The sequence below is a fragment of the Rissa tridactyla genome, chromosome 15 (genome assembly GCF_028500815.1).
Source record: "Rissa tridactyla isolate bRisTri1 chromosome 15, bRisTri1.patW.cur.20221130, whole genome shotgun sequence".
Lineage (NCBI taxonomy): Eukaryota > Metazoa > Chordata > Aves > Charadriiformes > Laridae > Rissa > Rissa tridactyla.
In genome coordinates, this window is record NC_071480.1 from 11,495,114 (window position 1) to 11,512,775 (window position 17,662).

The 17,662-nt window shown below is 66.0% G+C and overlaps 4 protein-coding genes across 5 annotated transcripts; 2 read left to right on the forward strand and 2 right to left on the reverse strand.

Annotated features, from left to right (window-relative positions):
- The first annotated feature begins 1 nt into the window (after position 1).
- Positions 2-1,394, forward strand: ARL16 (ADP ribosylation factor like GTPase 16). Its single transcript, XM_054221533.1, has 5 exons — positions 2-108; positions 247-306; positions 405-518; positions 732-847; positions 1,053-1,394. The coding sequence occupies exons 1-5, from the start codon at positions 22-24 to the stop codon at positions 1,222-1,224; spliced, it is 549 nt and encodes a 182-aa protein (XP_054077508.1). The 5' UTR covers positions 2-21; the 3' UTR covers positions 1,225-1,394.
- An 821-nt stretch (positions 1,395-2,215) lies between these two features.
- TMC6 (transmembrane channel like 6) lies at positions 2,216-11,545 on the reverse strand. Of its 2 annotated transcripts, none has more exons than XM_054221526.1 (21): positions 11,354-11,545; positions 10,381-10,461; positions 10,072-10,190; positions 9,092-9,223; positions 8,826-8,984; positions 8,603-8,708; positions 8,410-8,506; positions 8,064-8,318; positions 7,593-7,783; positions 7,366-7,510; positions 6,947-7,102; positions 6,612-6,787; positions 6,387-6,468; positions 5,917-6,014; positions 5,664-5,759; positions 4,843-4,918; positions 4,529-4,662; positions 3,949-4,125; positions 3,677-3,755; positions 3,446-3,524; positions 2,216-2,950 (listed from the first exon to the last, which is right to left on the reverse strand). In XM_054221526.1, the coding sequence occupies exons 2-20, from the start codon at positions 10,434-10,436 to the stop codon at positions 3,453-3,455; spliced, it is 2,406 nt and encodes an 801-aa protein (XP_054077501.1). In that variant the 5' UTR covers positions 10,437-10,461; positions 11,354-11,545; the 3' UTR covers positions 2,216-2,950; positions 3,446-3,452. The 2 variants fall into 2 exon arrangements, with proteins under 2 accessions (XP_054077501.1, XP_054077500.1); XM_054221525.1 differs by having other exon boundaries at positions 11,289-11,545.
- SYNGR2 (synaptogyrin 2) lies at positions 11,542-12,943 on the forward strand. The gene is made up of 4 exons (XM_054221530.1): positions 11,542-11,707; positions 11,921-12,158; positions 12,454-12,593; positions 12,685-12,943. Exons 1-4 carry the CDS (start codon positions 11,597-11,599, stop codon positions 12,880-12,882), a joined length of 687 nt encoding a protein of 228 aa, XP_054077505.1. The 5' UTR covers positions 11,542-11,596; the 3' UTR covers positions 12,883-12,943.
- Positions 12,944-14,172: 1,229 nt separating this feature from the next.
- Positions 14,173-17,639, reverse strand: TK1 (thymidine kinase 1). Its single transcript, XM_054222089.1, has 7 exons — positions 17,390-17,639; positions 16,875-16,906; positions 16,666-16,779; positions 16,493-16,586; positions 16,086-16,175; positions 15,878-15,997; positions 14,173-15,757 (listed from the first exon to the last, which is right to left on the reverse strand). Exons 1-7 carry the CDS (start codon positions 17,453-17,455, stop codon positions 15,599-15,601), a joined length of 675 nt encoding a protein of 224 aa, XP_054078064.1. The 5' UTR covers positions 17,456-17,639; the 3' UTR covers positions 14,173-15,598.
- Positions 17,640-17,662: the final 23 nt, after the last annotated feature.

Below are 17,662 nucleotides of genomic sequence, written 5' to 3' on the forward strand. Positions count from 1 at the left end.
CCTTCCGGCGGGGCGGGGCGGATGGCGGGCGCGGGGCGGCCCGTGCCCACGTGCCTGCTGCTGGGAGCGGCGGGCGGCGGCAAGAGCCTGCTGGCGCGGCGGCTGCGTCATATCCGGCGGGGCGGGGGGGGGGGGTCCCGGCGGGGGGGGGGGTCCCGGCGTCCCGGCGGGGCGGGGGGTCCCGGGGCGAGGGGGGGTCCCAGTCGGGCCGTGTCCCGGGCGCCGTCGAGTCCTTAACGGTGGGCACAGCTGAGCGCCGAGGAGGGTCCCGCGGGGCTGGGCGACCCCCCGGCCACGCTGCCCACGGTAGGCAGGGCCCGGCGGGGGCGGCCAGGCGGGCAGCAGGCCCGGTGCGGGCGGGGGGCGCCGGTGCGGCCGTACCAGCCCCGCCCCCGTCCCGGCAGGTGGGCACCAACCTGACCGACCTGCGGCTGCCACGGAAGGCGACGGTGCGGGAGCTGGGCGGCTGCATGGGGCCCATCTGGCCCAGCTACTACGGCGAGTGCAGCGCACTCATGGTGAGCCACCGCCACGCTGGACCCCACGACGGCGGCGACCCCGTCTCGAGCCGTGGCCCGCAGGGAGGGGCCCGGCCGGGGGACACGGGGCTCGGCGCTGGCCCCTGCCCCGCTGTGGGGCGTCGAGCCCCGCGGTTCCCTCGGTTTCCCTGGCCCGGCTGCGCGCGGGGCCAGCCCGGGGCTGCCCCACACACCGCTTTCCTTCTCCAACAGTTCGTGGTGGACGCCGCCAACCCCAGCCAGGTCTCCAACTCCTGCGTCCAGCTGCTCTCCGTCCTCTCCGCCGCGCAGCTCGCCTCCGTGCCCGTGCTCGTCCTCTTCAACAAGATGTGAGGGGGGGAGAGCCTGGGGGGGGGGGACACGCTGAGGGCCTGCGGTGGGCTCCCACGTCCCTTCTGTCAGGTGATGCCCCCCAGGCACGTCCTGGGGGGCAGCAGCCGCACTTTTGCCTGCGGAGACCCACGGGTGGGGGCCGGGCCGGGCGGGAGAGCCACGGCAGGGGGCTAACGTGGCCCCTTCCCCTCCCGGCTGCAGTGACCTGCCCTGCTACATGTCGCTGGCGGAGATGAAGTCACTGTTCCGCATGCAGGACATCGTCTCCTGTGCCACGCAGCCCATCACCATGCTGGAGACCAGCGCCCGCGACGGCACCGGCCTGGCCGACGTCCTGCAGTGGCTTCGGGCTGCCCTTGGAGACCCCCGCTGACCCTGACCCCGTGGCAGCTCAGGCGAGTCCTGTCACCGATGGCGGTGGCCGGCGAGTAGCTGCCCTGAGCGGAGCCAGGATCGGGGCCCAGCATGGCGTCACGGGACAGGACAGCTGTGGGACTTGTCAGTAAAACCTCCACTGTACTGTCCAGGCTGGCAGCTGCCTCGTGCTTGGGTGGAAACCCCGGCCTTTTGGGGAAGGGATGAGCAGGAGCCTCAGAGGCCAGACTGTGCCGGCATGGGGGGCTGTGGCAGTGCCCGGGCTGGGATAAGGAGGGCTGGGGCTAGTAATGGCCCGCGGGTTGGAGGCTGAGTGTGCGTGGGGCTCCTGCTGGGAGCTTTGGCCCTGTGTGGAGTGACCCAGGGAAAGACTGCAGGGGACCTGGGTGGGTGTTGGGAGCCAGGGCAGGCTGAGCCGCAGGAGTGCCTCAGGCAGGGACATCTCATGAACCGCAGTCCCCAGCACTGCTCAGGCCCAGAGAACGGCTGGGTCTGTGAACTCCTGTCTGTGCCGGCACGGAGAGCCCAGCCCAGCACGCTGCCGTGCGGGCAGCTGTGGCACTCGTCAGTGCGAGTGCCAAGTCAGGGGGTATTTGTGGCTGCATGGGCCTGGTACACGCCGCGGCACAACCTGCCCTGGCTCTATGGGTGCCATGCCACGGGGGCAGCCGGCTTTCCGGGGCTGGGGGCTGCTGTCGGTGTGCCGGGGTGGAAAACAGCTCCTGGGGCTGTAGGCATGGCACCAGGATGGCAAGTGGCTCCCGGGGCTAGGGACACCACACCGCGATGGTGAGTGGCTCCCGGGGCCGTATGCGATGAGGTGGCACTGGTCCTTGCTCCCACGGTGTGGGCTGAGCTGAGGTGTTCCCAGGGCAGCCCGAGTGGCAGGGGTGAGGAGCCTGAGCACACCCTGTCCTGGCTGATGAGTCACCACCTCTAACGAACATTGACGCACCAAACCCACTTGCCCACTTCTAGCCCGACAGGTCCAAAGGCTGGAAGGGCTCCTGTGCAGCTACGCTTTAATGGGCCCGGTGAGCCTGCGGCTGGGCAGCCAGAGCCTGGGGTTCCTCTGCCCAGCCCTCAGCACCGTGGTGGTTTCCCTGTGCCCGTCCTGGTAGTTGCAGTGCGCCAGAGGGCTGCCTGGCCCGGGGGGCGGCCGAGTGGCCTCATCCATGGGGGTGTTGGCCAGTTGCTCTCCTCCAGGCGAGCCAGACACGGGGCAGGAGCTGGGTCGGTGCCTGGCAGCCGTCCCTGGGCAGTGCAGAGGGGGACGCAGGTTCTCTCCAGCCAGAAGTCTTCACTGTCCCCAAAGGCTTCTGAAAACAGCCCAAAGCTGTTCTGGCGTTGGCAGGGGGGAGAGCTGTTCTCTGCTAACGCCCACGGAGAAGGGCTCTGCTGGCAAGCCAGCCCCGCGTGGAGCTGTGCCCTGGGGCGCGATGGCAGTCCCGGCCCTGATCCTGCTGTGCCTGCCGCAGCCCCAGTGGCTCTGGGCCGTGGGAGCACCCACATCCCTGTGCCGCAGTGTCCCTGCAGAGCTGAGGCGCGTCCCGGTGCTACAATGGGTCCTTGGCCGCTGCATCCCGGAGGAGAGGATCTTCCCCGGCACCCCACGGCCCCGCTGCCTCCAGCACCGCGCCGCCATGGCTTAGAAAGGGGCTGATCCCATCCCTGGCTGTGAGCAGAGTCCTGTCCTGTCCCGCTCCTTCCTGGGGACTGTGACACTAAGGGGAGATATAGAGTCCCTGAGACCCCGAGGGTCTGCTGCCAGGGACAGATGTCACTGCCCCACGATGAGAGCAAAGATGGGGCTCTCTAAATATCGCCATCCCCATCCTGTTCCCTCTCCCAGTCCTGTCCCCATCCCCTACCCTGTCCCTGTGCTGGCTCTGCTGGCAGGGTCTGCCATCCCTGGGCCGCAGCACCACCAGGGATCCAGCGTCCTGTGGCACAGGCTGGATGCTGGGGCAGCCCAACCGTCTCCCTGGCCCCTCATCCCCAGCCACGCTGCCGCCCGTGCCAGCGGAGCAAGGGAAAGGCTGGCTCACCCCATCACCTCCTGCCCCTTCCCGTTCCCTGACAAGAGGCGCTCTGCCAGGGCTGGGCTGGCTCTGGTGCTCCTGCCAGCCCCGCTCCGGCACGGAGCCGAGGAACATCCACGCGCCTGACTGAGCTCCAAGCACACCGGCAGCCCCCTCTCCCCTTCGTGCAGGGCTCACCTGGGACTCAGGCGCGTCTCTCCCTCTGCTCGTAAATGGAGTGAAGCTTCTGAATGAGAAATATTTTATCTTCCCCCTCCTGTAACAGCAGAGACAGCACAGTGAGCAGCCACGGGATGGGCTCTTGCACGTCCCAGGTGGCAGCACTGTCAAGACTAGAGCCTGAATCCAGCTGGACCAGGGCATGGAGCAGCTGGGATGGGCCAGGGGCAGTGTGTGGAGCTCACGCACATTGGCGATCTGCTCCTTCAGCAGGTGGATGATCCTCCGCTGGCCTCTCACCACCTGGATGTTGAAGTAGATCACGGCTCTGCAACGACAGGCAGAATGGGATGGTGGCAGCCGGGGTGGGAAGCTGGGAGACACTGCACTCCTGGCACCAGGCCGGGGCACAGGGCTCTGGAGTGACACCCCAGCTCCCAGACCCCCCCACTCGGGGCTGTGACAGCAGGACCCGCAAAGCGTGGGCCCAGGTTCAGCCTCAGGCTCGGGTCCCTACTCACAGCAAGACCCCGGACACGAAGAACAGGAGGGAGGTGTTCTCCACCAGGTACTGGTGGACCCAGGCAAACCAGGTGATGTTCGGGTTGGACTTCTCCAGCAATTGCACCCAGGTCTTCCCTGATTTGTAGATGGTTTCCAGCCCCTGGAAGGGACCGCAGGTTTCTGATGGCCGGACCCTGAGCAGACAGAGCGGTGGGGTCGGTCAGAGCGGTGGGCAGCCCAGACAGCCGCTGCCCCCAGCCCAGGGCACTGCCCAGCCTCAGATGTCCAGCCCCGCAAGGGACCAAGCCTCGCCTGCCCCAGCCATCCCCAGTGGCTGGACAAGGGGGTCCTCATCCCCTTGCCCTGCATCAGGAACAGCTGGGAACAGCTGGAAGGAACGGGCACGGGCCAATCGCTGCCACGCTCTGTGCGGTGACTGGTGGCTGGGCAGCATTTCCCTGCCAGCGGCACGGTGCCGTGCTGGGCACCATGCGCTCTGTGAGCCATCGCGGGGGGAGGGACCGTCTCCCCAAGCCCCTCTCCTTGGCCAGCCAGCCGGTGGGTCTGTGCCCCGAGCCCACTCCAGCGGGTACTCACGACCAGATGGTGTAGGAGAGGAAGATGGCTGCACCCAGGAAGGACGGGAAGCACAGCAGGCTGATGAAGACGGTACTCATGTGAGACGCTTGCCAGGGCTTGCTGGGGGACTGGCAGTTCTGCATCAGGCTGGTCTGCAGACAGGGATGAGTCCTGTGTGCTGCTGCCTCTGGGGAAGCAGCCCCCACTCCGCACCCCGTCCCTCTGTCCGCCGGGAGCTGAGTGACACCCTGTCCCAGCATCACCCCCTCCCTCCCTGCGTGCTGCCCGCCACGGGGACGCACAGGGAGCTGCCGGGGGGGAACACCTCTCACCTTTTTGATATAGAACAGCAGCACCAGCTTCAGTGTCTGCACAGCCGGCAGGAGCGGAGCAAAGAGAACACCCAGCCTGGGAGAGAGGGGGGAATGGGAGCTTGTGCCAGCTCTGGGCCCCGCGGGAGTCGGGGGCAGTGGCCGGCACTGGCCCCAGCCGTGGCCAGGCTTTTGTAGAACAAAGAGCAGGCACACCAGGGCCGAGCCGGGTTTGCTGCGCAGCCTGTGCTAGGATGTCACTGACCCCCGGGGTGGCTGTGGCCTTTGCGGGTCCCGGGTGTGTTGTGAGTGGGCACGCAGCAGCACGTGCATGGATCCCCTCCTCGGGCGGGGGGGGCAAGGCTGGGGGCTGCAGAGAGGCACTGGGGGGTGGCAAGGCAGGACCCTGAGGAGCCGAGCGGACAGGCTGGAGGGGAGCGTGTCCCTTCAGAGCAGCAAGTGCCATTACGGTCTGGACTAAGGAGCAGGGCTGCGTGTGCACTGGAGCCTGTGGCTTCCCCAGAGCTCTGGAGGGGACCAGCTGGGCAGGGGACGCTGGACCGGTGCCGGAATGCTCTGCTGCTGATGCCCCTGTGGCTGTCACCCTGTCACCAAAGCCAGACCTCCCGGGTTGTGGCTGTAAGGTGCTAGCCCCAGGTGCTGTGGCTGCCAGAACACCCATCTCTCTCATCCCACCGATGCAGGGCTCAGGAGGTGTCTCCCATGTCCCCGCTCAGCAAAACTCGTGCAGTTCCCATGCCTGGTCCCTACCAGCTGCGGGGCTCACATGGGACCATGAGGTGTTTGCCAGCAGAGCCGCGCCAGGCAAGACGGCACCTCACCAGGTCAGGGTCTGCCCGTAGATCAGCTCCAGCACATTTCGGGCAATGTCAAACTCAGGTCTCTGCTTCCTCTTCAGCCTCTTCTCCAAGATCAGCCTGGGAAGGAGCGAAGCTCTGCTCCCACGCTGCTGCTGGGGGGGATACTCAGCCCCCCACCTCTCCCCCGACAGCGGCAGAGCCCGGGTGCAGCAGAGACCCAGGGCCGTGCCGGGGACACCACGTCGGTGGGGGGACCCCTCCCAGGGCACGTTACCTCCAGATCAGCTCCCCAAAGAGCGTGTCCAGCAGGGTGAATATGAAATCCATCACCACAAAGCGATACAGGTCCTGCCCCACACACGTCTCCCAGCACTGGGGAGACAAGCAAAGGTGGCATCGAGCATGCAACAAGGTCTCTCCTCCCCCATGGCTTTCCCATGCTCCCCAGGGGATGTGAGGGGCTGTGGGACCTTTTCCTCCCCTTTCCCCAGCCACCCGGTGTTTGGGGTGCCCTTGTCTGGCTGTCACCCCCCTCTCCCCAGCAAGACAGCCGATGGTGCCTGCGGTGCCGTCCAGCAGACCCCTGCCCTGCCACCTGCTGGTGCTGGGACCGCAGCCTTGGCTTTGCTCCGCGCTCCCTGGGCATGGGACAGTCCGGATGGTGTGGCCCAGCCGGCTCAGGTGGGCTCCATGGGCTCCTGGCACGGCTCCGCACAGAGCCCGGCCCCGCACAGCAGTGCTGACCTCCTCTGTCGAGCAGACGACTCTCCGGCTGAGCCACTGGTAGCAGAGCAGGCCAAGGACCACCATCTTCAGAATGAGGTTCCTGGGGAGCAGGAACGGCGCTGGGAGCCCCTGAGCCCTGGGGACGGAGGGGCCGAGCCCCGCAGACGGGGTGCCCGGCCCCAAAGCCTCCCCCCACACCACAGGTGGGGGTGCAGGACGCTCCCCCCGCCCCGGCCAGCCTACCTGCAGATCGCCACATAGACCTCTACCACGGGGGACTCCTGCTTCTCCCACATGGCCAGCAAGTTGTACAGGTGGGGCATCAGCGCGTTGAGGAGGGACACCACGAGGGGCAGGACCAGCAGGACGGCTTCCTGCTGCCGCTCGCCACTGCCCCGCACGCGGTGGTCCTGATGAACCTGGTGAGCGGGTACCGGGGTGAGCGGGTACCGGGGTGAGCGCGTGGCTGCTGGGAGCCCAGTGACACCGGGACGGGAGCTGTACCAGGGCTGCCGCTGCCTCCCTCCCTGGTACCCTGACACCAGCTGGGGGAGCCGTTGGCGAGGGGCCGCACTCACCGTGTGCATGTGCTCCGAGAAGTAGCGCACAGCCAACACGCAGCCCAGCACCGTGCTCAGCGAGAGGGCCCAGGCCAGGAACAGCACAGCTGTGTGTCGCAGGCGCTGGCAGAGGCTCAGGGAGCGGGAGCGGGAACGCTGCTCCGCCAGCAGCTCCTGGAAGAGAGCAGGGACGGTGCTGCCAAGCACGCTCTGGGGCTGGAGCGAGGGTTTGTCCTGCTGCACTGAGGTGGGACCCGGAGGGCTGATGGACAAAGGGGTGCTGCAGCGTCGGGTCAGGGGGTATGTGCAGCTGCAGGAGTCCCCTGTGCAGTGGGCAAGAGAGGGGTGCTGAGCCCCGGGGTCTGGACCGGCTCCTGCAGACACCTTTGCATTCCCAGTGCAGGCGCAGGGCGTGCAGGGACCAACTGGCTCCTCACCTTCAGCTGGGTGCGGATGTTCTCACACTGCAGCTTCACCGAGCGCCTCTGGATCACCTTGAAGTCCCAGGCACAGAAGACTTTGACAGCCAGGTTGCCCATGGAGCTGCCCACGCGGTAGCTCTCCCCGAAGGAGCGGGACATGCTGCAGCGAGGGGGAGGGCGTCAGGGCATTGGGGCTGGGCGCAGGGGGAAGGCTGGCAGTGCCGGAGGTGCTGCCGACCCACCTGTACACCAGCAGGACGCAGGTGATGAGGAAGGAGACACCAACGCTGAACACGTAGGCCAGCGGCATGTTGTATGGGAGCAGGGGGGCTGCAAGGGGGCACACGCTGCTGTCGGGGCTGGAGGCGCAGGGGTCATTAAGTGTGATGTTGCTGTAGTAGCCGTAGTACAGCAGCGAGTAAGTGAAGTAGCCCTGTGGGGAAGCGCACGATGGGGCCCACGGTGATCTTGCTGGTGCCTGTGGCTCCCTGCTCAGCCTGGCACATCTGTGCCGGCCCCCGGGGACACAGAGCCCTGGGCTGGGGCAGCAACCAGGCACCCCCTTCTGCAGCCACAGCACTGCTGGTCCCAGTGCCCTGGCTGTGTGAGGGCAGGGACCAGGGCACTGCCGTGGCAGGGATGCAGGGCTGAGCCCCAGGCTTGGACCAGCTCCTGTCCCGGGGACGCTGGCACTAGCATCTGGCAGTGCTTACCGCTCCTGTGAGGAGCTCGAGGCCGGTGAAGGGCTGGGGGTTGACCGAGGCAGGGGGATACGCAGCCTGCAGGGCCACCACAAAGACCAAGAGGATGAGGAGTGAAAAGATGTTGAACATCAGGAGTGTCTTGAGGAAGACGAAGTAGGAGAGGACACTGGAACCAAAGCGGCCGCCGATCTGCTTCAGGGCGTAGTGCCAGGGCTGCGCAGCGGAGAGCAGGGAGAGGAGCCGGTACCAGAGCCCCCGGCAGCCCTGGGGACAGAGAGCCCGGGGAGAGCACTGGGGCTGGAGCCTGCACCGGAGCCCCGGGCGGCTGCTGTGCAGACCCGCGCCCCAGACTTACGAGGACAATGTAGTCCTTGGACCGGCCGCAGGGAGAGGAGGATGCCCGGTGCTGGGCGTGCTGCTGCAAGGGGCCCCTCTGCCCGCTCAGCTCCCACCTGTCCCGCAGAGAGGGGTGTCAGAGGGCGGCGCAGGCCCCGGCATGGCTCCGGCTGCGGGAGCCCTGCCTGGCCGGGGTGGGGGAGAGGACCTACCGGAGGGTGCGTTTCTCTGCCAGGCTGAGGGGCACAGTGAGCAGCATGTGGCTGCGCTGGCTGGGCGAGAGGCTCAGCAGCTCCTTCACCAGCAGGCTGCGCTTGTCTGGGGGCACAAGGGGCTCAGCAGGATGCAGCCAGCCAGGACATGGTATGCCCGTCCCAAACCCGGCATGGAGACGGTGCCCGGCACTGCCTGCCCCTGCTCTCAGAGAACCCTCACCTTCCAGTGTGGCCATGGCAGGGTCAGTCTCCAGGTCATACTGCCGCAGGCTGGGCCGTGCCGCGCGGCAGAGCTGCTGCAGAGGCGGGCGGCTGCTCCGGCGCCGCAGCCGGGACGTGCGGTTGTAGTACTGGGAGATGATGGCCCCGCGGCTGCGGCCTGCGGGCGAGAGCAGGGCAGGAGGATGGGCGGCTGCGGCAGAGCAGGGCAGAGGGGAGAGCTCTCCCGAGGGGCTCTTGGCCTGGGGAAGGGCGGGTGGCACCTACCGATGGTGCGGCTGGGCATGCTGGCGAGGATCCGCAGGGTGGTGGAGGAGTAGCCAGGGTGCTGCTCGCCCTGCCCGGGCTCCAGCCAGGCCGTGGCACAGGCGTCCGGGGAAGCCAGATGTGACGGGTGCTCTGGAGAAGGAGGGCAGGACGCGGAGCGGTGAGAGCTGGAACACCCACAGCTCCAGTCCTCGTGGCCCCGCTGCCCTACTCCAGCACAGGGCCAGGCACCTTCCCCCCAGAGTGTCCCCTTCTCCAGGGACACTCTCTGTGTCACGGAATCACGGAATCTTCAGAGTTGGAATGGACCTCTGGAGATCATCTAGTCCAACTCCCCTGCTAGAGCAGGGTTGCCTAAAGCACATCCCTCAGGGCTGCATCCAGGCGGGTCTTGAAAATCTCCAGAGAAGGGGACTCCACAACCTCCCTGGGCAGCCTGTTCCAGTGCTCTGTCACCCTCACCGTAAAGAAGTTTTTCCGTGTATTTGAACGGAACTTCCTATGTTCTAGCTTGTGCCCATTGCCCCTTGTCCTGTTACTGGGAACCATTGAAGAGAGTCTGACACCATCCTCCTTAAACCCACCCTTTAGATACTTGTAAACATTAATCAGGTCCCCCCTCAACCTTCTCTTCTCCAGGCTAAAGAGTCCCAGCTCTTTCAGCCTTTCCTCATAAGGGAGGTGCTCCAGTCCCATAATCATCTTGGTTGCCCTACGCTGGACTCGCTCCAGTAGTTCCCTGTCCCTCTTGAACTGGGGAGCCCAGAACTGGACACAGTACTCCAGTTGTGGCCTCACCAGTGTGTCCCCGAGGGCAGGTCTGCCCTGCTGCCTGCACTGGTGAAGGCATCAGTGGGTTCCTACAAGTGCTTTGGCTGTGGCCTCGGCACAAGCCCTAGCTGGCCAGGCGGGGTCTGGGAGGCTAGATGGCCCTGGGCATACACGCTGTCCCCACCCTAGCTGTGACCGTGGCGCTTTACCTCTGCCCCTCGCCTGCATCTCCAGCTCCAGACCCGCCTCCACCAAGCTGCTCTGCTCCTGGATGAGCTGGTGGAAGGACGTGTGCAGGGCTCCCTCGTTGTCCGGGCTCGGCTCCTGGCTGCAGGGACAGGGACCCACTCACCCGGGGCTGGGCTGGGCACTGGGGCCTGGGGATGGAGCCGTGGCAAAGCCCCGGTGCCAGCCCAAAGCCCGGCCACAGTGCCCTGCGTCACAGGCACCCAGTGCCTGCGGGATGCCGGGGGCCGAGCGTGCGGGGCACGGCTGGGGCAGCGCAGGCCCCCACTCACCCATCGCTCCCGGAGTCCTCAGAGACGCGGAGGGTGAAGGAGGGCGGCCGGGACATCCTGCGCTCCCTCGGGCACGCCGCCCTGCCACGGCGGGCGGACGGGGTCAGCACCGGCGGCCACCCCGAATCCCACGGCTCCCCCGGGGCCCCGGGGTCCCGCCCGCCTCTGGGACGTGGACGGAGCCGCAGCCGGAGCGTGCGGGGGAGCGGGACGGCGGGGCTAAACCCGGGACTAGCCCCGGGCTAGCGCTGCCGGCGGCAGGAAGGAAGGGCGGGCGGGCGGATGGCGGAGGCGGCGCAGCCGGGGCCCGTCCCGGTCCCGCCCGCGGGACGGGCGGGGCGGGGCCTCGCCGCCCCCGTCCCGGGGAGGGGACGGAGCCCCCGGGCGCCCCCTGACACCGACCCCGGCAGGGCACGGCAGGACCCGCGGGGGTCACACCCGCCCCGGCGGGGGGGGACACCAGGCAGAGACCTCCGTGCCCCCCGCCAGCGCCGTCCCGGGGCCGGAGCGCGGCTCCGCCGGGACCGAGCCGCCCGCATCCCCTCCCACCTCCCGTCGGTGCCCCGGGGCAGGGGGGGATTCAGCGTCTTCCCCGTACCCTCCCCACCACCGGGCTCCGCAGCCCCCCGGGGCGGACTGAGGCTGCTCCGGGCCGGCGGCCGCCCCGGCTGGGGTCCCGACCACCCTACCCGCGCCCCGCTCCCGGCCCCGCCACCCCAGGGGGTCCCCGGCAGCCCTTCGCCCTCCCTGGTACCGGGAACAGACAGAGACGAGTCCCAGGGCTGCCGTCGCCTCCGCGGGGCACCGGAGGAGGCTCGGCGTGGGTGTGAAGCCCCTCCATCCCATCCCATCCCATCCCATCCCATCCCATCCCATCCCATCCCATCCCTCCAGCCTCCTCCCGGTACCGGGCGAGGGGGGCGGCGGGAGCACCCCTCTGCGAAGCCCCCTCTTCTCCACCGGCCGCTCTCACCGGGACCTGACCGGGGAGGGGGATGCGGGACCCTCCGCCGCAGGACCGGGCCCCGCTCTGCAGTATTCTACGGGGCACGGAGAACACCGAGGGTGACCGGGGGGGGGCAGAGCCGATCCCGCCGGCTTGAGCACGCCCCACTCCGCCCCGACGGGGGAGGAAGGGGGAGGAAGACGACGGGGACCGCCCGTTCCGTCCCTCCCCGGGGCGGTGCCGCGCAGGAGCGGCGGCGGCTCCGGGGCGATGGAGGGCGGCGGAGGCGGCGGAGCGTACGGGGCGGCCAAGGCCGGCGGTGCCTTCGATCTGGCACGTTTCGTGCAGCAGCCGCAGGTCCTGGCACGGATCGCCAGCGCGGTGAGTTCCACCGGGAACTGGGGCGGGCGGGACGGGAGGGGAAGGCCGGGATGGGTCGTGCGGGCTCCGGGGCGCGGGGCCCCGGAGCCCGCACGACCCATCCCGGCCTTCCCCTCCCGTCCTGCCTGCCCGGTGCCACCATCCCGTCCCGGGGAAGGGTCCCCGGTACCGCCGGGGTGCCACCCACCGGACACCCGCTCCCACCTTCTGCAGGTTTTCGCCCTGATCGTTTTCTCCTGCCTGGTTGGGGAGGGTTACACCAACTCGCCCAGCTCCCCCCAGCTCTTCTGCATCTTCAACCGCAACGAGGACGCCTGCCGCTACGGCATCGGCATCGGCATCCTGGCCTTCCTCGCCTGCATCTTCTTCTTCATGGTGGATATCTACTTCCCCCAGATCAGCAACGCCACCGACCGCAAGTACCTGGTCTTGGCGGACCTCGGCTTCTCAGGTACCCGGCGGCCGCGGGGCAAGGCTTGTTCCTTCTTGCCGCTGCTACAATGGCTGCCCTTGTCCCGTGACGTGGCTGCCGGTGCCTGGCGAAGGGAGTCGCTCCCGCCTGGCTTGCTGCCCGCGGGCCACGCGCTGCCTGCTGAGAGCGCTCCGACGAGTCGCGGGTGGTGGCGCTGGGCTCCGACCCCCCCACCATGGCAGCAGGCGCCCGGTGGGAGCAGAGTCTAGCCTGGGGACCTGCCTGGGAGCAGCGGAACAAAGCCTCAGCCCCTCACGCCACCTTCTTCCCGCAGGTCTCTGGACCTTCCTGTGGTTCATCGGCTTTTGTTTCTTGACTAACCAGTGGGCCTGGACGCCAGCTGGGGACGTGCACATTGGGGCTGACTCGGCCCGTGCCGCCATCACCTTCAGCTTCTTCTCCGTCTTCTCCTGGGTGAGTGAAGCCGTGGCGGAGCTCAGGGGGGAGCGTGGAGGGGTTCCCTGGGGCCGCGCAGCCCTGACGCCGCAGCCCCTTGTCTCCCCAGGGCCTCCTGATCACCTTTGCCTACAAGAGGTACAAGATGGGGGTGGAGGACTTTGCTCGCAGCTACGTGGACCCCAGCCCGGAGGTTCCGACTCCCTACTCCAGCTACCCCAACATCAGCCACGACAGCTACCAGCAGCCGCCCTTCACCCACACGGCAGAAGGCCCGGAGGGCTATCAGCCGCCGCCAGTGTACTGAGCCCCTGCCCGGCGGCGCGGCGGGGCCGGCTGTACCAGTGCAATTCTCTTCGGTGGGGCGGGAGGGGAGGGACCTGCGACTCGGAGGGGGAAGGTGGGGCGGGAGGGTGGCAGCTGCTCTGTGTGAAGCCACCGGGCCTCAGTGCTGGGGCACAGGAGGGGCCTGGTCCCAGCGGTGGAGCCCCGCTCGCTGCCGCTGGGACCGGGAGCCTGGTGTGTGGTGGGTGATTCAGCACATAATGGGTGATTTGGCACATAGTGGGTGATTCGCAACTGCTGAGCGTGGTCCCCAGCCCCTGCCCTCGCTGTTGTGCCTTGGGGAAGCGGCAGGGTGGGTGGGTGGTTTTCCCCCCCAGCTCTGTCCTGGCTGTGCCCCCGTGACTGCTGCCCTGGCCCCGGTGCCTTTCCAGCCCCTCAAGTGCTGGCTCCTGCTGCCGTGGCACGGCTGGGTGGCGTGGCCCAGCTCCGCCGGCTCCCCGTGCCTTCCCCTCGGCTGCTGCTGGGTGAGCTTGATGCCAAAGCCCCGACTTCTTTAGACTGCACCCCCGTGCTGTGCCTTCTCACAGCCTGCACTCGAGCTGCCAGCGCTTGGAGGACGCGGTTTGGGATCCGTGGGAGCAGCGAGTGCCAGGATCACTCGGCAGGGCTGTGGCTGCTCCAGGCGTCCGAGGAAGATCCCGGAACGCTTTTCCTGCTGATTTGGTACTGGGCCCCCTCACTTGCCTCCCACCAAGCACTGCCGCTGCAGAATCGCGGCCGCCATCCCGCGCCGCATTCCTGGCTCTCCCGGGCTGCCCGTGCCAGCGCCGTCTCAGGTTGTGTTTTCTGCTGCACCTGCTGTGAAGCTGTTCCCAGCAGCAGTGTGCGAGCTGTCGCTGCTGGGGCTGGCCTTGAAATAGTTCTTTCTTTGTCACTGTAGAGAAGGAATAAACTTTTTCACCGAGCCGTCACGTGCCTTTCTTCTCTGGGGAAGGAAAACAGGGTTGTTTCTCTTCTCTCCCCAGAGGGCTGGGGGGGTTCCAGAGGCAGGGAAGCGGTAGAGCAGCCCCAGCCAACTGCTGGGCTGCAAACAGCACACTCATGCTGGCATCTATTTTTAGGTGATCCCTCCTCCCGCTCAGCGGAGTCTGCTTGGTAGAAGGTCTGGGCAGAGAGCTGCCACGAGCAGCTGACCAACCTGGGCTAGGGCTGCGAACGACCAGCCCCCACCGTTCGCACACTGTGAACTGCGGGGAAGCCGCCTCAGAGCAGTCTGGTATAAAACACACACAGACAACTTCATTAAGTTATTTATTAATCTAAACCAGTAGCAGTGCTGCCTCCCCGCCCTGCAAGGGGAAAGCCCAGGCCTGGCAATGAAGTGCTTGTGAGTACAACTGTCATCATGTCAAGTGACGCAGAGGGAGCAGGGGTTCTCAGATGGCTCTTGTAACCTTCTCGGGAGATGCCTCCTCCCCCTGGAGGGTGTCAGCAAACAGAGAGCACTGCATTCACACGTGGAGATTTGACCTGGCCAGAACCAAGAGCTGCTGCTTGGAGCTCGCGGACACTGGCTTACAGGGAAAAGCACTTTTACAAGAAGTAAGGAAAAAAACTCCACAACCTACCAGAAGCCAAGTCAAGCAAAGGGGAAAGAGGATCCTTCAGTCAACTTACAGCAGAGGAAGAATCAGCCTCGAGAATTTTTAGAAGGCTCAGGAGGGAGAGCAAGATACATGACTAGAGTTGAGAACCACTCAAAGCAGAGACCCTTCTCCAGGTAGCTTGATCTGCACAGAAACAGTAGCCCAAACCTTTACAGATTAAGTCCTGAGCCTCCAAACCCTTCACAGGTAACCAAGCACTGAAGTGGCAGCACGAAGCTTGGACCTGAGCAAAACCACCCTGATTTTGGAGAGGAGGCTCTTCCTGAAGTGAAGTCAAGAGTCCTTTTGGAAGAACTAAATACACAGACTACTACGAGACTACTGCCAGCCCTTTTAAAGTTCAAGGGTTCAGAAGAGCCCACTGTCAGGCTGTCAAGACAAGCCTTCCTTCTCCCCCCCGCCGCCTCTGTTTCAACAAAAGTTTACAGGACAGTTACAGCAAGTGATTGTAACAGCAAAGGGACAGGCCGTGCAGAGTCGTTCAGAGGGACTGCTGAGGGCCGGGCAGCTGCTACGTGTGTCAGTTGAAAAGTTGTGCCACAGCTCTACGACAAGCAACGAGTTATCCCTCAGGCTGCTAAAAAAGGAAGTGGGCTTAAAATACTAACTTACTGTACATTGTCTTAAGAAACCTGGAATTTAGCAACAGTGTGCAAGAGATAAAGAAACGGTTGCGTTGACAGGCAAGTGAACCATCCACCAGTGCCAGCCTGAACACAGGGAGGAGACCAGGCCGAACTATGGCAGGCGATGGAAGCCCTGCAGCCTGGCTTGCTGGGACGGTTTTTTGGGACCTGTTTATGTGGCAGCATCAGTAACTACACCTGTCGCTTTTCCATGTACGAGAAAGGAACTCACTTTTAGTCAGGCTCCTGCTTCAGCTTCCCCCCGGCATCACATCGGGTTGATCCTCTTCTTTCCCGGCGCTCAGTGCAGAGGAACAGCGGCTTGGCAGGCAGAGCTAAGACACTTAACAGTTTTGCTAAAAGCAGGGGAAGCCAGATCTGGCATCTGGGGGCTGCAGCACGTAGCTTCCTTCCTCTCATTTTTCCCCGTGCAGGAGCCCAGCAGTCAAGAAGCAAAGATCTTCCGTGAGGCAGCCACGTCCAGCTGCTTCACCCCCATGGGCACATTCTCCTTGTTTTCCAACCCAGTCTGCTGAGGCCGCTTGCGGAAGTAGCAGGCTCGGCAAACAGAGTGGTACTTGTCTGCTCCTCCAATCACTTCAACCTGGCAAGAAAATTGGGAGAGTGACTCTGCAGATCTCCATTCCCCTGAGGGGATCCCTCTAGACTGGCAGGACCGGCAGGGTGAAGCTACTGAAGTGCTTTCTCTTCCAAGGGAACTCACCTCCCTTTCTGCTCCCAGCCTCTTTGTGTAGGAGGCTTCTCGGTAGCACTCCATGCACACGGCATTCAGCTTCACCACACTCTCTGCCAGCGGGACGAGGTTCAGGATGCTCCCGAAAGCCTGTGCCAAGACAGCAGGGGCAGTTCTGTTGGATGGGTTCTACGTGGAGCCCAAAGCAGCTGCTGTACTAAAGAAAAGAGTGGTTTACCTTTCTCTGGAAAGTCCCATCAAGAGCAGCAACGATGACGGTTTTCCCAGCATTTGCCATCATCTCACAGAACTCCACGATGTCTGGGAACTGGAGGAGGGACAGAAACAGCGTCAGGAGGAAGAAGAGGCATCACTTCACTCAGGATCCAGCAGCACGTGCCCAGGGCACAAGAAAATTAGAGCCATGTTGCCCCTCCGTGGACGCCAACCCCACTGCCCTCAGCCTGCAGGGACTAAGGGAAGGGTTTGACCATACCAGCATAGTCCAGCAGGATCAAACTGCCCCAGGGTATGTCTTCCCATCCCTCCCTCCCACAGAGGATTCAGACCACCTTCTGCACAGGGTGCTGAGAAGAGGCTGTGTCCTACAGAGCTCCCCAGGACCTGCCGTGGCCATACACTTACAAATTGGCCCTCGTCGATGCCGATGACGGCAGAGCCCAGCGCCTCCTGGTACACGTCCATGAGGAGGCAGGCTGGCAGGGCCTCCATGGTGCTCCTGCGGGGAAGGGAGGGCGAGAGGGTGAGCCAGGCTGCCTGGCCCGCAGTGCGGGGTTCCTCCTGCCCCAGGGACTCACTTGTCGTGTGTGGAGACGCCGGAGACGGAGTAGCGCGTATCCTTGGCGTACTTCACCAGGAGGCACCGGTACTGAGCCAGCTGGAACCGCCGCACCCGCCGCATGAGCTCCGTGCTGCGAGAGACAGCAGTCAGCAGGGCCTGCAGCCCCCTGCCCACCTGGCCCCTGCTACCTTAGCCCCTGCCTCCCCCCTATCCCCCCACACCTACCTCTTCCCGGAGAACATGGGGCCGAAGATCACCTGGGGCAGAACCGTGGGGTCAGCGGGTGTGAGCACAGCTCGGCGGGGGCACAGTGCAGGCAGCCCCCGGTACCAGCCCAGCCACAGGATGGCTCCAGGAGTCCTGGCTCCCCCCCGGAGCTGGTGCGACCCCTGCCCCCCGCAGCCAGCGCATCCCGCCCGGAACCGGCCCGGCATCCCCGGTGTCCCCTGCACCCCAGGACCAGCCCAGCCCCACTATGGGTCTGAGAGCCTGGGCCCCAAGCGGCTCACCCCAGCCGTCCTCCCGCACAGCCCGGGCGCACCCTCCGGTACCGGCCCGGCCCAGCCCCGCCCCGCATCCCTCTGCCCCGTCCCGGTACCGGCCCAGCCCCGCGTCCCCGGGCCCTGCCCCGGTACCGGCCCAGCCGCGCGTCCTCCCCTCGGGATCGGCCTGGGCCCGCAGCCCCACCAACCCCCAATACCGGCCCGCCGTCGCCGTCTCAGGGCGGCCCCCACCGATACCTGTATCTGCCCGCGCGGGCGGCTGGGGGAGCCGGGGTGGACGCCGGGCACAGTCAGGCAGTTCATGGCGACAGACGGACGAACAACCCGCGCGCGCCTCACGGCCGCGCCGGCCAATCCGGGGAGAGCTCATGCCCACGCGCCATCACTCCAGCCAATCGAAGGAGGGCTCATGCCGCGCCAGCCAGTGGCAGCACGGGCGCGAAAATTCTTATATTCCTGCACGGCGTGCACGGCGCCGCCGCCCCGACGTCATCGCCCCGCCAGCACGCG

What these genes read in the sequence shown, in the direction of transcription:
- ARL16 (XM_054221533.1), top strand. Translation starts at nt 22, where the DNA reads ATGGCGGGCGCGGGGCGGCCCGTGCCCACGTGCCTGCTGCTGGGAGCG. An exon ending in CCCCGGCCACGCTGCCCACG is followed by an intron (nt 307 to 404) that starts GTAGGCAGGGCC and finishes CCGTCCCGGCAG; the next exon opens with GTGGGCACCAACCTGACCGA. An exon ending in CTCGTCCTCTTCAACAAGAT is followed by an intron (nt 848 to 1,052) that starts GTGAGGGGGGGA and finishes TCCCGGCTGCAG; the next exon opens with TGACCTGCCCTGCTACATGT.
- TMC6 (XM_054221526.1), bottom strand. Translation starts at nt 10,436, where the DNA reads ATGTCCCGGCCGCCCTCCTTCACCCTCCGCGTCTCTGAGGACTCCGGG. An exon ending in TCGTCTGCTCGACAGAGGAG is followed by an intron (nt 6,015 to 6,386) that starts GTCAGCACTGCT and finishes TTGTCTCCCCAG; the next exon opens with TGCTGGGAGACGTGTGTGGG. An exon ending in TGCTGTTCTATATCAAAAAG is followed by an intron (nt 4,663 to 4,842) that starts GTGAGAGGTGTT and finishes CCCTGTCTGCAG; the next exon opens with ACCAGCCTGATGCAGAACTG.
- SYNGR2 (XM_054221530.1), top strand. Translation starts at nt 11,597, where the DNA reads ATGGAGGGCGGCGGAGGCGGCGGAGCGTACGGGGCGGCCAAGGCCGGC. An exon ending in GGCGGACCTCGGCTTCTCAG is followed by an intron (nt 12,159 to 12,453) that starts GTACCCGGCGGC and finishes TTCTTCCCGCAG; the next exon opens with GTCTCTGGACCTTCCTGTGG. An exon ending in TCTTCTCCGTCTTCTCCTGG is followed by an intron (nt 12,594 to 12,684) that starts GTGAGTGAAGCC and finishes TTGTCTCCCCAG; the next exon opens with GGCCTCCTGATCACCTTTGC.
- TK1 (XM_054222089.1), bottom strand. Translation starts at nt 17,455, where the DNA reads ATGAACTGCCTGACTGTGCCCGGCGTCCACCCCGGCTCCCCCAGCCGC. An exon ending in GGCGTCTCCACACACGACAA is followed by an intron (nt 16,587 to 16,665) that starts GTGAGTCCCTGG and finishes CCTTCCCCGCAG; the next exon opens with GAGCACCATGGAGGCCCTGC. An exon ending in GCATCGACGAGGGCCAATTT is followed by an intron (nt 16,176 to 16,492) that starts GTAAGTGTATGG and finishes TCCCTCCTCCAG; the next exon opens with TTCCCAGACATCGTGGAGTT.